Source organism: Heterodontus francisci, chromosome 8 (genome assembly GCF_036365525.1).
Source record: "Heterodontus francisci isolate sHetFra1 chromosome 8, sHetFra1.hap1, whole genome shotgun sequence".
NCBI lineage: Eukaryota > Metazoa > Chordata > Chondrichthyes > Heterodontiformes > Heterodontidae > Heterodontus > Heterodontus francisci.
The window spans coordinates 11,243,085-11,257,694 of NC_090378.1; the positions used below are offsets into that span (position 1 = coordinate 11,243,085).

The 14,610-nt window shown below is 42.8% G+C and overlaps 1 protein-coding gene across 4 annotated transcripts in view; it reads right to left on the reverse strand.

Moving 5' to 3' along the window:
• LOC137372648 (cAMP-dependent protein kinase catalytic subunit beta) overlaps positions 1 to 14,610 on the reverse strand; it is a 165,050-nt gene that overhangs the window by 89,378 nt on the left and 61,062 nt on the right. Inside the window, exon 1 of one of the 4 annotated variants that reach the window (XM_068036634.1) lies at positions 267 to 560. The exons of 2 other annotated variants lie outside the window; for them this stretch is intronic. In XM_068036634.1, coding sequence (XP_067892735.1) covers positions 267 to 468 — 202 coding nt within the window. In that variant the 5' untranslated portion in view covers positions 469 to 560. Of the gene's footprint in view, positions 1 to 266; positions 561 to 14,610 lie in introns of those variants that run through there. One more of the 4 variants, XM_068036632.1, reaches the window with a different exon arrangement.

Sequence of the window (14,610 nt, forward strand, 5' to 3'; positions counted from 1 at the left end):
ACTTTGAGAGGCAACTGAAATGCAGGGCAGGGGGAGGGAACGGATATTGGAAGAATACTGGCTTTGTGAGTTTCCTCGTACACTGTTCCTTCTAAGCAGAATAAGTCTATTGAGCTTAGTACAGTAAGATTGTTCTTAATATCTTTGCTCATAAAGCAAATCTAAAGGGTAATGTAGCAGGAGCAAGATTTAACCACTGTTTGCCAGAAATATACTAGCTATCTTAAACAAAAATGACATTTGACTGAAATGTACAATAAACTTACTACAGTCATCCCAAATGAGAGTGTATCCAGAGACCAAGACACCTTCACTTTCCACAAGCAGACTTGGCTCATTAGCAGCCACCTTTGGTTGTCTGTGAAAAATTCTGCTCGCTAAGACCTCCAGTTTAACCAGAGCTGAAGTGGTTTTTGATGATTCAGGCCCTGTGGACTGGTAACCGAATAGATCCTTTTGTTGGGCCATCTGCCGCTTTGGGTCACATTAAATACTTTTATATAAGTAATACATGTTGCAAACGTGAGGCACAGTGATCTTCTTAAAGTAGCCAGGGTCTGTAGATTGAGCAAACTTCCTGTTTGCAACCAAAAAAGGCTGCCACCCCAATCAGCAGTTTGACCACGGATTGTAAGCTCCTACTGCAGTTTCCTGTTACATGAAACAGCACATTTCACAAACTTCACTTCTAAGATCATTTGAAAACTGTAATTTTACTAAACAGCATCAGTATTTTTTTAATTATAAAACTGTTCTAACAATTTAATTCTATGTAGTTCAACTGCTTAAAAAAAAATCAGCCCAAATGTGGAAAAGTTTAAACCAAAATAGATTTCCTGTAAGTGAGCCTGTGAGAAACCACAAAACTGTCTGTAAATACTTGAGAAATATTCATAGCCCACATATTTTCCCTAGTCAAAGGTTATAAACTGCTACTTTTTTTTTCCAGTTTTCTCCCCTCCTGATTGGGTGCCAGTAGCCCACCTGTATTTTTTCCAAGTCTCCGATTTTAATGTGAGCCTAGAGGGTGTGCAACAGGGGGCTTCAAAGCAGACCTAGCCTCATCTGCGATCCTCAGCATGCAGGTGAAAGCAGAGGCCACTGAATAGGGATGAGCAACAAGAACGCTGGCTGATTTTCTCCCTGTGAATAAGATTCACCTTATGTACATCATAAGCTGCCTTTTCTCTTTGCAGATGCTGACTGTCCTGCACAAATTCAGCATTTTCTGTTTATTTCAGATTTACAATTGCTCCTTTATATTTTGATAAGAAAAGGTTGTTCAGTAAATATGGATTAAGTACCCTGCCCATGTCCTTCCTTGCACCAAATCCCATTCGCTCATTGCCTGTGCTCGCTGACCTACACTGGCACCCAGTTAAACAAAGCCTCGATTTTAAAATTCTGTTCCTTGTTTTCAAATTCCTCCATGGCCTGGCCCCACCACCCCACCCCACCCAAATCTCTAGAATCTCTTCTATTCCAACAACACTCCGAGACAGACTGGTGTGGGAAGAATGGGATTCGATTCATGGGGCACTGGCAGTTCTGGAGAAAGCTGATACTGTACAATTGAGACAGTCTTCACCTGAACCATCTTGGGACCAGTGTTCTGGTGAATCGTATAACTAAGGTGGTAGAGACGGCTTTAAAATCAATAGTTGGGGGAGGGAAAATGTGTTTGACTAATTCAGAGTCAGGAGAGTCATCTAAGGCACAGAAGGCAGCCATTCTGCCCATCAAGTCTACACTGGCTCTCCAGAGAGCTATGCAGTCAGTCCCACTCCCTGGCTCGATCCCCGCAGCCCTGCAAATCTATTTCTCTCAGGTGGCCATCCAACTTCCTCTTGAAGTCATTGACTCCGCTTCCACCACCCTTGTGGGCAGCGAGTTCCAGGTCATTACCACCCATTGCATAAAAAATTGCTTCCACATATCCCAAGGACTAGGGGATGTAGATTTAAATTTTTGGGCATCTTCTGCCCAAAAATTTTAATCTGTATCCCCTAGTCCTTGAACCATTAGTTAATGTTTTTCCTTGTCTAACTTATTTAAGCCTGGAATAATCTTGTACACCTCTATTAAATCTCCTCTCAATCTTCTTTGTTGTGAGAATAAACCCAGCTTTTCCAAACTAACCTTGTCACCAAAATCCCCCAACCTTGGAACCATTCTAGTAAATCTCCTCAGCACCCTCTCAAGGGCCCTTGTATCCTTCCTAGAGTGTGGTGACCAGAACTGGATGCAGCACTCCAGTTGGGGTCTAACCAGAGCTTTATAAAGGTTAAGCATAACTTCCCTGCATTTGGACTCAATGCCTCTATTTATAAAGCCCAAGATCCCATATGTTTTGCTAACCACTCTCTCAATATGTCCTTCCACCTTCAAAATTACAATGCACATGCACCCCCAGGTCCTTCTGTTCCTGCTGTCAAGAAAAACAATATGCAAATAAGGAATATTAATTAATCGGTTGGAAAATTACATTAAAATTTTAATGGAAAACATCTTGCAGTTAACTTCTTTAAAAAATGGCAGCCGAGATGGTCACCGCAATTTGCATCTGAAACATCTTTTCACATTCTAAGGCCCAACAGGAGTCAGAGCTCTGAGCAGCATGGATTCAGAACAATGGCTTGCTCTAGGTGATTAAATTGCCTAAGATTGCTTCATTAGCACAGCATTCAAGGCAATCTTAACACACTGACTTTGAAAGAGCAAATGCCTCCAAGTGTAAATATTGGCATCCGAGGGCCTGGGGAGCCAATTCCGAAACTTGAATCTCATTAGAAGATTCCAGAGAATACACTGAGGCAGTCATGTGACCATCTGTCCATCTCTGTGACAGCTGGGAGTTTCCTTGAACAATGGGACAAGCTGTAACTCAGACTGTGGAGCAACAGAAAGGCAGTTTTCCTCCCTCTCTCTCTCCAGATAACACCATAAGTTTGAATACCGTCTGCGATTGTGGATCCTCCAAGTCTACAGATTGCCACAGACAGAGACCAGGGGAAGAGAGACATCTAGAGGTCTGCCTTCAAGAAAGCCCTGAGCCAAACAACCGAGCCACAAAGTGCACTTCGACCAGCCAAAGACTTCAAGAATGCAACTTCAGCCGGAATACCACCAAATCATCCAACCTCACAGACTGCGTACTTAATTTCCATTTATTCTGGACTCTAATCCAACCACAAAATCCTACTTTTCACTCTGTAATCTATTTATGTGTATGGGATTCTCGTGTGAATGCGTGCATGAATGTGTAGCGTAGATTTTATTATTTTATTTAGATTGAGTTTAGATCAAGTATAATAAACTCACCTCTGTTGTTTAAGCTCAAAAAAACCTGTCCGATTGGTTCTTTCACCATCATATTAAAACACTCACTGAGGCGATGAGCACAACTACTGTTTAAAAAGGAATAAACGCTGTTGCGGTCAAATTCAAAGAAACTCCCAGCTTTCACAGAGATGCACAGATTGTCACATGACTGCCTCAGTGTATTCTCTGGAATCTTCTAATGAGATTCAAGTTTACTGTGTACAGTTTTGGTCTCCTTACGCAAGGAAGAATGTAAATGTGTTGGAGGCAGCTCAGAGGTGGTTTACTATATTGATACCTAGAATGCGCAGGTTGTCTTGAGGAAAGGTTGGACAGACTGGGCTTGTTTTCACTGGCGTTTAGAAGGGTGAGGGGAGACTTGATTGAAGTATACAAGATCTTGAATGGTTTTGACAAGGTGGATGTGGAAAGGATGTTTCCTCTTGTGGGGGGGGGGGGGGGGGGGGGGAGTCCAGAACTAGGGGGCACTGTTTTAAAATTAGGGGTCATCCTTTTAGGACAGAGATGAGGAGAAATTTTTTCTGAGGGTTGTGCGACTTTGGAACACTCTACCTCAGAAGATGGTGGAGGTGAATATTTTTAAGGCGGAGGTGGATTGATTCCCTTGCCTAACAAGAATCTAAGGTTATCGGGGGTAGATGGGAGTGTGTAATTCGAGACAAACAGATCAGCCATGATCTTATTGAATGGCAGAGCAGGCTCGAGGGGCCGAATGGCCTACTTCTGCTCCTAATTCATATGTTCGTATGAAGGGCAAGATGGGAGCCCGTGATCCCCTCCTCACCTGGCCGTAACACCGCACACTCTTTAGAACTGTGCCATTAATAATTTATTGCCTTTCCCTATTCCTTCTGCCAAAATGCATCACTGCACACTTGTCAGTATTAAATTCCATCTGCCACCTCTCTGCCCATTCTGCTAGCTAATGTCCTGTGGCAGGCAGTACATATCCTCACGGTTTGCCTCACCTCCAAGTTTGGCGTTGTCAGCAGATTTTGAGGCTGTACTCTATTTCAAGATCCAAATAATTTATACATAACAAAAAAAGCAATGGTCCCAGCACTGACCTTTGGGGAACACTATTATCTATCATCCTCCAGTCTGAAAAGCAACCATTTGCTACAACTCGCTGTTCTGTCATCAAGCCAATTTTTTATCCAATTGGACACTGACCCTCTTATTCTATGAGCCTCAATTTTGTTAAGTTGCCACATAAAAGGCTGGTTATCAAATGCATTCTTACAATCCATATAAACATCCACTGCAATCCTTTCATCAACCTACTCTGCTACATCAAAAAATTCAATTAGATTAGTCAATTTATTGGAGTTCTTTGAGGAAGTAACAAGCAATGTAGATAAAGTGGAACCTGTAGATTGGTCTACTTGGATTTGCAAAAGGCATTTGATAAGTCACCAAATCAAAGGTTACTATACAAAATAAGAGCTCAAGGTGTAGGGGAAATTAAAACAAGAAAGCAAATTTTAAATTGGCAACTTTGTTAAGTCACAGTAGAGGGGGGGGGGAATAAGTGAGCAGGACTTGTTGCAGCACAGTAGAGTTTTGGTTGAGCTGGAGTTTCAAGTGCGAAGAATCTGAAAAGCATGAATGCGGATTTTAGTGGCAGCTGGACCGAGGCAAAGCCAACGCAGCTGATGCTCTGGAAGTGGAAGTGAAAGCAGGCAGTCTTTGTGGAGAGTATGTGGGGTAGGGAGCTCAGCTTGGAGTCAAATAGTACACAGAGATCAAGAAAAGTCCAGTTCAGCCTGAAATACTGTTCAACATGTGCGAAATCAGAGGCCAGTTCAAGTCTGTGCGAATATAACACTCTCATGCTGGGCCATGCTAAATAAGCTCACCACCCCTGAAAGCAGAGGAGATAACCAGCTAAGGGTCCTCACAGCTGGTCCTTAAACTTTGCTGGAAAATAGAGTCAGAGAGATACAGCACTGAAACAGGCCCTTTGGCCCACCGAGTCTGTGCCAACCATCAACCACCCATTTATACTATTCCTACATTAATCCCATATCCCTTACCACATCCCCTGCCTCAATTCTCCTACCACCTACCTACACTAGGGGCAATTTACAATGGCCAATTTACCTATCAACCTGCGAGTCTTTGGCTGTGGGAGGAAACCGGAGCACCCGACGGAAACCCACGCGGTCACAGGGAGAATTTGCAAACTCCGCACAGGCAGTACCCAGAACCGAACCCGGGTCGCTGGAGCTGTGAGGCTGCGGTGCTAACCACTGCGCCTCTGTACCGCCCTGAGGCGTGCGAGGACAAGATCTGAAGCTTGCCCACAGTGCAAAGAATCCATCTAGTCTCACACATGAAAAATGACTACCTCAAAGTACCAGAGAACTTCTGTGACCCACGGAACCATACTCATCATACATCAGCACTAAAGGACTTGAGAAAATAGGAGGGTTGTGGTACGCTCAAATGAATATTTTAATTTGAACACAAAATCTTTCCTTAAAAAGCTTCAGCAATCAAATAAAGTAGGATTCACAAAATCTAATAGCAAAATCTCATTCTGAAAATTAAGACAGTCTCACATTTTTATGACACATTAAGCATTAGCTCTTCCCATCAAACTATTCAATTCCACTAATTATAACAGGTCTCCCGGTCATAGTTCACTGCCTAGCACTCTTAATTCTAATTGTTCCCAGCCATAATTTTGTTTTCGTCTTCTCCATAGCAACAAAATCTGAAAGCTTAAACAACCCACTTCATGAGGATCCATTATGACGTTGCATAAAGGAATGAAAAACGGCTGACAGCTCGGTATGCTTCCTTGCATTCATCTGTAGTGCAGTGCAAATATTTTTACTCCATTTTACCACAGTTGGAAGTGCTTAGTATCATGAAGATACAGTACAAAATTATTTTTCATGTCTGAGAAGAATTGTCCAAGTAAGTTTTTCTTTATTGAAACAAGACCCTCTTTAATACCACTTTTCATATTCACAATGCTGTTTTCTCACTCTTCAGGTTCATTTTGCATTATTTAGAATCATACAGCAAAAGATGGTTGTTTGGCCCATTGAGCCTGTGCCAGAAATCATGTTTTCATTTTTTTTAAACTAGCCCTTACTATTTCTCCTCTTGCGCTTTCAATTTATCATGGGACTATAATAGATATCTATTTCTCCTCTGGTTTATCCTCATTCTCCATCAGCTCCCTTCATAGAGTCCTTTTCAGCACAGAAGGCCATTCGGCCCACCGAGTCCATGCTGGTTCTCCACGGAGCATTCCAGTCAGTCCCGCTCCTCCACTCGATCCCTGTAGCCCTGCAAGTTTATTTCCTTCAAGCGCCCAACCAATTTGCTTTTGAAATCATGGTCTCCGCTTCCACTACCCTTGTGGGCAGCAAGTTCCAGGTCATTACCATCCGTTGCATAAATAAGTTCTTACCCGCATTCCCACGCATCTCTTGCCAAAACCTTCAATCTGTGTCCCCTAGTCCTTGTCCCAGTTAATGGGAATAGTTTTCCCTGTCATAATCTTGTACACCTCTATTAAATCTCCGCTCAATAGCCTCTGCTCCAGGAAGAACAAACCCAGCTTTTCAAACCTAATCTTGTAACTAAAATCCCCCATCACTGGAACCATTCTGGTAAAACTCCTCTGCACCATCTCAAGGACCCTCACATCCTTCCTAAAGTGTGGTGACCAGAACTGGATGCAATACTCCAGTTGGGGCCTAACCAGAGCTTTATAAAGGTTAAGCATAACTTCCCTGCATTTGGACTCAATGCCTCTATTTATAAAGCCCAAGATCCCATATGTTTTGCTAACCACTCTCCCAATATGTCCTTCCACCTTCAAAATTACAATGCACATGCACCCCCAGGTCCTTCTGTTCTTGCACACTCTTTAGAACTGTCTCAGTTCCTGAACATTCTTTCGAACTGTATATAATTTATTTTATAGTAACATTTGAACAGATGCAAGCAGAAAAGCTTGGGTCCATCTAGTCCGCATATTCACAGTATTGGTGCATTTCTAATAATGCAAAATTCTATTTGGTGACAAGAACCTGTCTAGCTCCTTCATGCAATCCATTAGTGTGTGTTGTTATAGCACTATTATATGCATATCAAACAGATTAGCAACCGTTTTCTAAATTTGCACAATTTTAGATTGGTATTTCAGCTTTTTAGATTAATAGCACAGCTGCTGTCCAAATAGTGCCCTATAAATAATTAGTAACCCTGCATCACATGTAGCAGCAAAATTGAAAAATGCAGCAGTGCCACCTACTGCTCTGGAAGAATCCATACCTTCTTGGGTCCAACACAAGCCTCAGGAGACAGGAGGATATAGTGATGCAAGCAAGGAAATAATTGAAATGTATTTACTATTAACTTCCGATGCAATTTAAAGTTATATTTAAACATTTGTACAAATATTAAATAAGTGCTACTTAATTCTATTACAGGAGCAAGAAGTGTGAAGTGATTCAGACTTTGGAAGAGTGAGGAAAAGCAATATAAGCTAATTTTACAGACAGTGCCAGAACAGAGACATCTGGGGGTTCACATACACAAATATGTGAAGGTGGCAGGTCAAGTTAATAAGGCTGTTTTAAAAAAAAAATGGTATCCTTAGCTTTCACAATTGAGGTACAGAGTAAACAAACAAGGAAATTAGATTAAAACTTCATATATTACTGGTTCGCCCACAGCTGGAGTATTATGTCCAATTCCAGGCACCAAAAACATGTTAAGGTGTCAGAGATGCTGCAGAGATCTACAGGAATGGCACCAGGAATGAGGGAGTACAGTTACATGGAAAGACAAGATAAGTTGGGATTGTTCTTCTTGCAGCAAATCCGCCACTCTATCATCACCATCAAGCCACAGGACCAACCCTGGTTCAATGAAGAGCGCAGGAGAGCATGCCAGGAGCAGCTCTAGGTAAACCTAAAAATGAGTTGTCAGCCTGGGTGAAGCTACAACTCAGGACTACTCGCATATCATCAAGAAATGGCTGAAGACATTGAATACTGCAAAGACCATGGGCCCTGACAACATTCCTGCAATAGAACTGAAGACCTGTGCTCCAGGACTAGCCATGCTCCAGCCAAGTCATTCCAGTGGGTGGGCCGAAGGGCCTGTTGTCAGTGCTGTATCTCTAATCTAATCTAATCAGTACAGCTACAACACTGACATCTACCCAGCAATGTGGAAAATTGCCCAGTTATGTCCTGTACACAAAAAGCAGGACAAATCCAGCCAATTGCTGCCCTAGCAGTCTACTCTCAATCATCAGCGAAGTGATGGAAGGGGTCATCGATAGTGGTATCAAGCTGCACTTGCTCAGCAATAACCTGCTCACTGATGCTCAGTTTAGATTCCGACAGGGCCACTCAGCTCCTGACCTCTTTACAGCCTTGGCCCAAACATGGACAAAAGAGCAGAACCCCAGAGGTGAGGTGAGAGTGACTGCCCTCGACATCATGGCAGCATTTGACCAAGTATGGCATCAAGGGACCCAAGCAAAACTGGAATCAATGGGAATCGGGTGAAAACTCTCCACTGATTGGAGTCATACCTAGCACAAAGGAAGATGGTTACAGTTGTCGGAGGTCAATCACCTCAGTCCCAGAACATCATTGCAGGAGTTCCTCACGGGCAGTGTCCTAGGCCCAACCATCTTCATCTACTTCATCAATAACCTTCCCTCCATCATAAGGTCAGAAATGGGAATGTTTGCTGATGATTGGACAATTTCAGCACCATTCACAACTCCCCAGATACTGAAACAACCCAGGTCTATAGGCACTAAGACGTGGACAACATCAGGCTTGGGCTGATAAGTAGTAAGTAACATTCACGACACACAAGTGCCGGACAATGACCATTTCAAACAAGAGAATCTAACCACCTCCCCCTTGACATTCAATGGCATTACCATCGCTGTACCCCCCACTATCAACATCCTGGGGTCACCATTGACCAGAAACTGAACTGGACCAGCCACATAAATGCTGTGGCTACAAGATCAGGTCAGAGGCTGGGAATTCTGTGGCGAGTAACTCCCCACCTGACTCCCCAAAGCTTGTCCACCATCTACAAGGCACAAGTCAGGAGTGTACACTTGCCTGGATGGGTGCAGCTCCAACAACACGGAAGAAGCTCGACACCATCCAGGACAAAGCAACTGGCTTGATTAGTACCCCATCCACAAACATTCACTTCCTCCACCACAGATGCACAGTGGCAGCAGTGTGTACCATCTACAAGATGCACTGCAGCAACTCACCAAGGCTCTTTCGACAGCACCTTCCAAACCTTCAACCTCTACCACCTAGAAGGACAAGGGCAGCAGGTGCATGGGAACACCACCACATACAAAGTTCCCCTCCAAGCCACACATGATCCTGACTTGGAACTATATCGCCGTTCCTTCACTGTTACTGGTCAAAATCCTGGAACTCCCTTCCTAACAGCACTGTTAGTGTGCCAACACCTCAAGGACTGCAGCGGTTCAAGGCGGCAGCTCACCACCACCTTCTCAAAGGAAATTAGGGATGGGCTATAATGCTAGCCCAGCCAGTGATGCCCACATCCCGCGAACAAATAAAAAAAAGCATGGTCAACTTCATTTTAGATTACATATGAAAACTCAAACTTCATATAATGAGTATTTGTCTGCAACTGGGAAACAGTGGGTTTAACGGCGGAAGAAAAGGTGAGTTATGGGAGCCACTTTTTCTTCAAAATACTCTCCCTTACTATTGAAGAAAATATCACACTTCAAATTACTTTGATTTTTTAAAAATAGGACCTCTCCCCTCGCTATGCCCTTCATAATACCAACCGCAGTGAAGGTCCGAGAGCAACTCCAGTGCAAATAATGGACTTCAGCCTGGCAGTCACTCAACTGTAGAAGACTACACATGCAGCTTTGCCAGACTTCAGCAGTTGCCACACTACTCAAAGTCACAGCTACTCTTTGTTTGCAATGAAGCCGTTCCAGAACATGTGGGAGCACTCACCCTGAATTGACATCATCCAGGTGGCATAGTGAGGAGGGAAATCCAAACAAAGATATCCACATCAGCAAGAAAAAGTTTAACATTTTTAAATTAAGTCAAAGAATTTAAAGTTTGAGACTATCATTTTCTTTTATAAATACAGTTTTAACATTTTCTTTTAATGAGCTTATTAATCAGATACCCCAAAGCATTGTGAATTTCAGTTTTGACTACCCAATGTTTTCATTGATAATTACATTCAATTCATGTTCTCCTGTACTTTGCACAGCTAGCAAATCATGCAGTTCCTCAGGTGCTAGCAGCCCTCCAAGTACCTCATTCAAAGGCTGATCCCTGTTTCAAACCTAAACAACCAGAGGCGTAACACAAGCGAGCCAGAGCCTGCCTACATGCCATGTATATCACAGAATGGTTAGATAGAGTCAGGAGGTCATTTGGTGCGTCGTATCCATGGTTGAACGGGCAGACAGGTGGCAGATGAAATTTAATGCAAATAAGTATGAAGTAATAAATTTTGATAGGAAAAACTTGGAGAGGCAATGGAAAATGAAGGATATAATTCTAAAGGGGATGCAGGAGCAGAGGGTCCTGGGGACTTATGTGCACAAATTCTTGAAGCTGGCAGGGCAGGTTGAGAATGCAGTTAATATGACATACGTGATCCTGGGCTTTATAAACGGAGGCATAGAGTACAAAAGCAAGGAAGTTGTGAAGAATCTTTATAAAGCAATAGTTCAGCCTCAACTGGAATATTGTGCCCAATTCTGGGCACCACAATGTAGGAAGGATGTGAAGGCTCCAGAGGGTGCAGAAAAGATTTCCGAGGATAGTTCTCAGGATGAGGGCTTCGTTTATGTGGATAGATTGGAGCAGCTGCAGCTGTTCTCCTTAGAGATGAGAAGGTTGAGAGGAGATTTGCTAGAGGTGTTCAAAATCATGAGGGGTCTAGACAGAATACATAGGGAGAGAAATAAAAACTGAAAGTGCTGGAAATACTCAGCAGGTCTGGCAGCATCTGTGGAGAGAGAAGCGGAGTTAACGTTTCAGGCCTGTGACCTTTCATCAGAACATAGGGAGAGAAACTGTTCCCATTTGCGTAACAGTCCAGAACTAGGGAACACCGATTTAAGGCAAATGACAAAAGAACCAATGGAGACATAAGGGGAAAACTTTAAGCAGCGAATGTCAAGATCTGAAATGCACTGCCTGAGAGCGTGGTTGAGGCAGATTCAATCGTGGCTTTCAAAAAGGAAAGTGAACAAGCACCTGAAGAGAAAGAATTTGCAGGGCTCTGGAGAAAGGGCTGGGGAGCAGGACTAGCTGAAATGCTCCTCCAAAGAGCTGGCAAGAACAGCATAGTCAAATGGCCTCCTTCTGTGCTGTTACCATTCTATGATTCAATGTCAGTCCATCATCCCCTCCTCCAAAGCCCTGTCATCTTATCTGCAACATCACTGTGCTCACCAAGGTTCCTGAATATGTTGGTATCTGCCAGCTACTTGCCCATGTCATGTCTTTGAGAAGCATCTTGAGGTTTTTTTTAATATGATAAAGGCATTATATAAATGCAAGTTGCTCTTGTTGTCATTTAGATATGGATCCTTGCGGAGATTCGCTTGCCTCAGATACACTGCAAATGATGTAGACCATGGGAATTGATGCCAGGCCAAAATGCAAAAAAAAAAACATTTTGTACTGCTGCGCCACAACCTCCACTGGGGCTGAAACTGTTATCTAATTTCGTGCCCTTCAGATGGATAGCAGCCGGCCACAATGCCTGCTTACATCAGAGTGACCATCCTCAAATCCAGCATTGTGGTTCACTGATACCTCGTGTAGATGATAAAGTAGCTTAGTGGTTATGGCACTGGACCGACAACTCAGGTTTATGGGCTCAAATCTCAGCATGGCAAGAAGCAAAATTGAATTCAAAATAAAGTAATTTGTGGTTTGGCACCATGAACAAAATCATAAAACCTAAATGGTGTTAAGTTATATATCAAGTCGGGACCACAACTTATATTTCCTTTCCCACCTCTTCCCATTCCTAGCCAAAGCTAGGGAAATCTGATCAGCTCTTCGCAGAAGGACAGCTGCCTCAAGCAACCCAACCAATATACTAATTTGCAGTGCAATGAACATAAATATCTCCCGAACACTTGCTGATACACTGACATTAGTCTATGACTTTGGGAAAAATCACCCTGGCCATTACAGTTGCTTGGACCAAATCACCTACTTACTTACTGCATGAGCAATTCTGTGGCTAAAGAAATGGAGCCAAATTTTTTGAGGTAGCCAACAAGGATTAAAATTTTTACTGCTGGATGGAAGGCATCCAAGACTAGCATTGTTGGCATCAATAACAAACATTCCATGTCACTGTACGGATTTTGATTCCAGGTGCTGATATTGAACTCAGAGGGCCTAACAGATCTAAAATGGTGCCAAATAAGGATTTGCCTCAAAAGCTCTTTTATACCAACACCTCTTTAAGTCAGATTTCATGAGTCAGTTCTCTGCACTTAGGGGACAAAATCCATCTCCCTTATCTTGGTAACATAAATATCAAGTTTTTTTCTGGGTCTACAATTCTGGCACTGTGATAACAGAATTGGATTAGACAGTGTTAGTGTATTCAGCCAGCTCACGATACTCCTGGAATCCAAACTAAAAAAGTGCCTGTTTAAAATTGCATTTACATTCCTTACAACGACTTGCATTTATATACGCCATAGGGTACTTCACAGAGGGATAATTGGACAGAAATAGGTGTCAAGTGAGATAAAGCGATATTAGGATGGGTGACAAAAAGCCTGATGGGAGAGATAGGTTTTAAGGAGGTTGTTAGAACAGGAGTGCAGAGTATTTTATGGAGATTTCCCCAAAGGGTGTGCCTCCAGTTCCCGCTCTGTGGATCTCATGCCTCTCCTCCCTTCAGCCCTCCTCAAAACCCACATTTTTGAGCTTTAGTCACCCATCCCTTTGTCTCCATATCCACTTTTGTCTGATTATGCTTCTGTGAAGTACTTTGGGGGTTGTTTTCCCACATTAAAAGCTCCACATAAATCCAAGTCTCTGCTGCTGACATTAGATTCACTAAGACATTCAAGAAGTTTAAACTGAGGTTTCTGCCATAAAGAAAGGCTTGCTTTTACACAGAACCATTCAAGAACTCACGGCATCTCAAAGTGCTTTACAGCTAATTAAGTAGTTTTGAGTGTAGTCACCATTGCATTATAGGAAACGCGACAGCCAATTTGCACACAGCAAGCTCCTCCAAATAGCAAGGTGATAACAACCAGATAATCTTTTTTTCTTTTAAAGTGATGTTGATTGAGGGAAGGAGGAAGCCAGGATACCAGGAATGACTCCGCTTGCCTTTAAAATAGTACCACACGATCTTTTACATGCACCTGAGGGGACAGACAGGAACTGTTTAATGTCTCATCTGAAAGGTGGCACCTCAGTCAGTGCAGCACTCCCTCAGCACCACATTGTAGTGTCAGCCTAGATTTTTGTGCTCAAGTCTTTGAAGTGGAACTTGAACCATAACTGTTCTGATTCAGAACAGTGTGCTACCAACCAAGCCATGGCTGGTACACCAGTGCTCGACCTGAATGTCAGCCACCTACAGCACAAACGCCTCTCTAAGGCAAAAGCTGCCTAAAAGTGGCTTTAAGCAGCTGATGAGATTACCCGATAAAGTTTGAAAATTTAGATGACTAATACATCCAAAATATTTTTTTCTGATGGTATAGAGATATTTATTGTTCTAAATAGGCGAACGAATACGAGTAAGAGTTCGAATTAGACCAGACTGCAAACTAGTTCAAAAATCTAATATCTTTCTTACACTGGACTCCAATGCCATAGCTCATGCTCAGTAAAATAGCTTGCAAGCTCAGCTCAGTTCAGACTGCCTCATTCTTTCAAAGTGGGCACACATTCACACAATTTGTCTCCCCGCGAGACGACTGTAGAAAGTCAGACTGATGTGAAAAATACTTGTTTAGCAGATAAGCAAAAGAAGTCTGTTCCAGAAGCCTGAATTATATCAACAGGTGGCCACATTGTCCTGACAGCTATTCTGGAGGGTGAAAGTTTAAACATAAGCTGCTTTTATATTGAATGAGACCTGTGCTGGCAACACCAGCTTCTGATGCATGACCAGCTGCAATCCAAATGTATATTTGCCAGGATTTTCCAAGGCGGAAAGACCCATTTTTCACTGGTTGTGCAAGACTTTGCC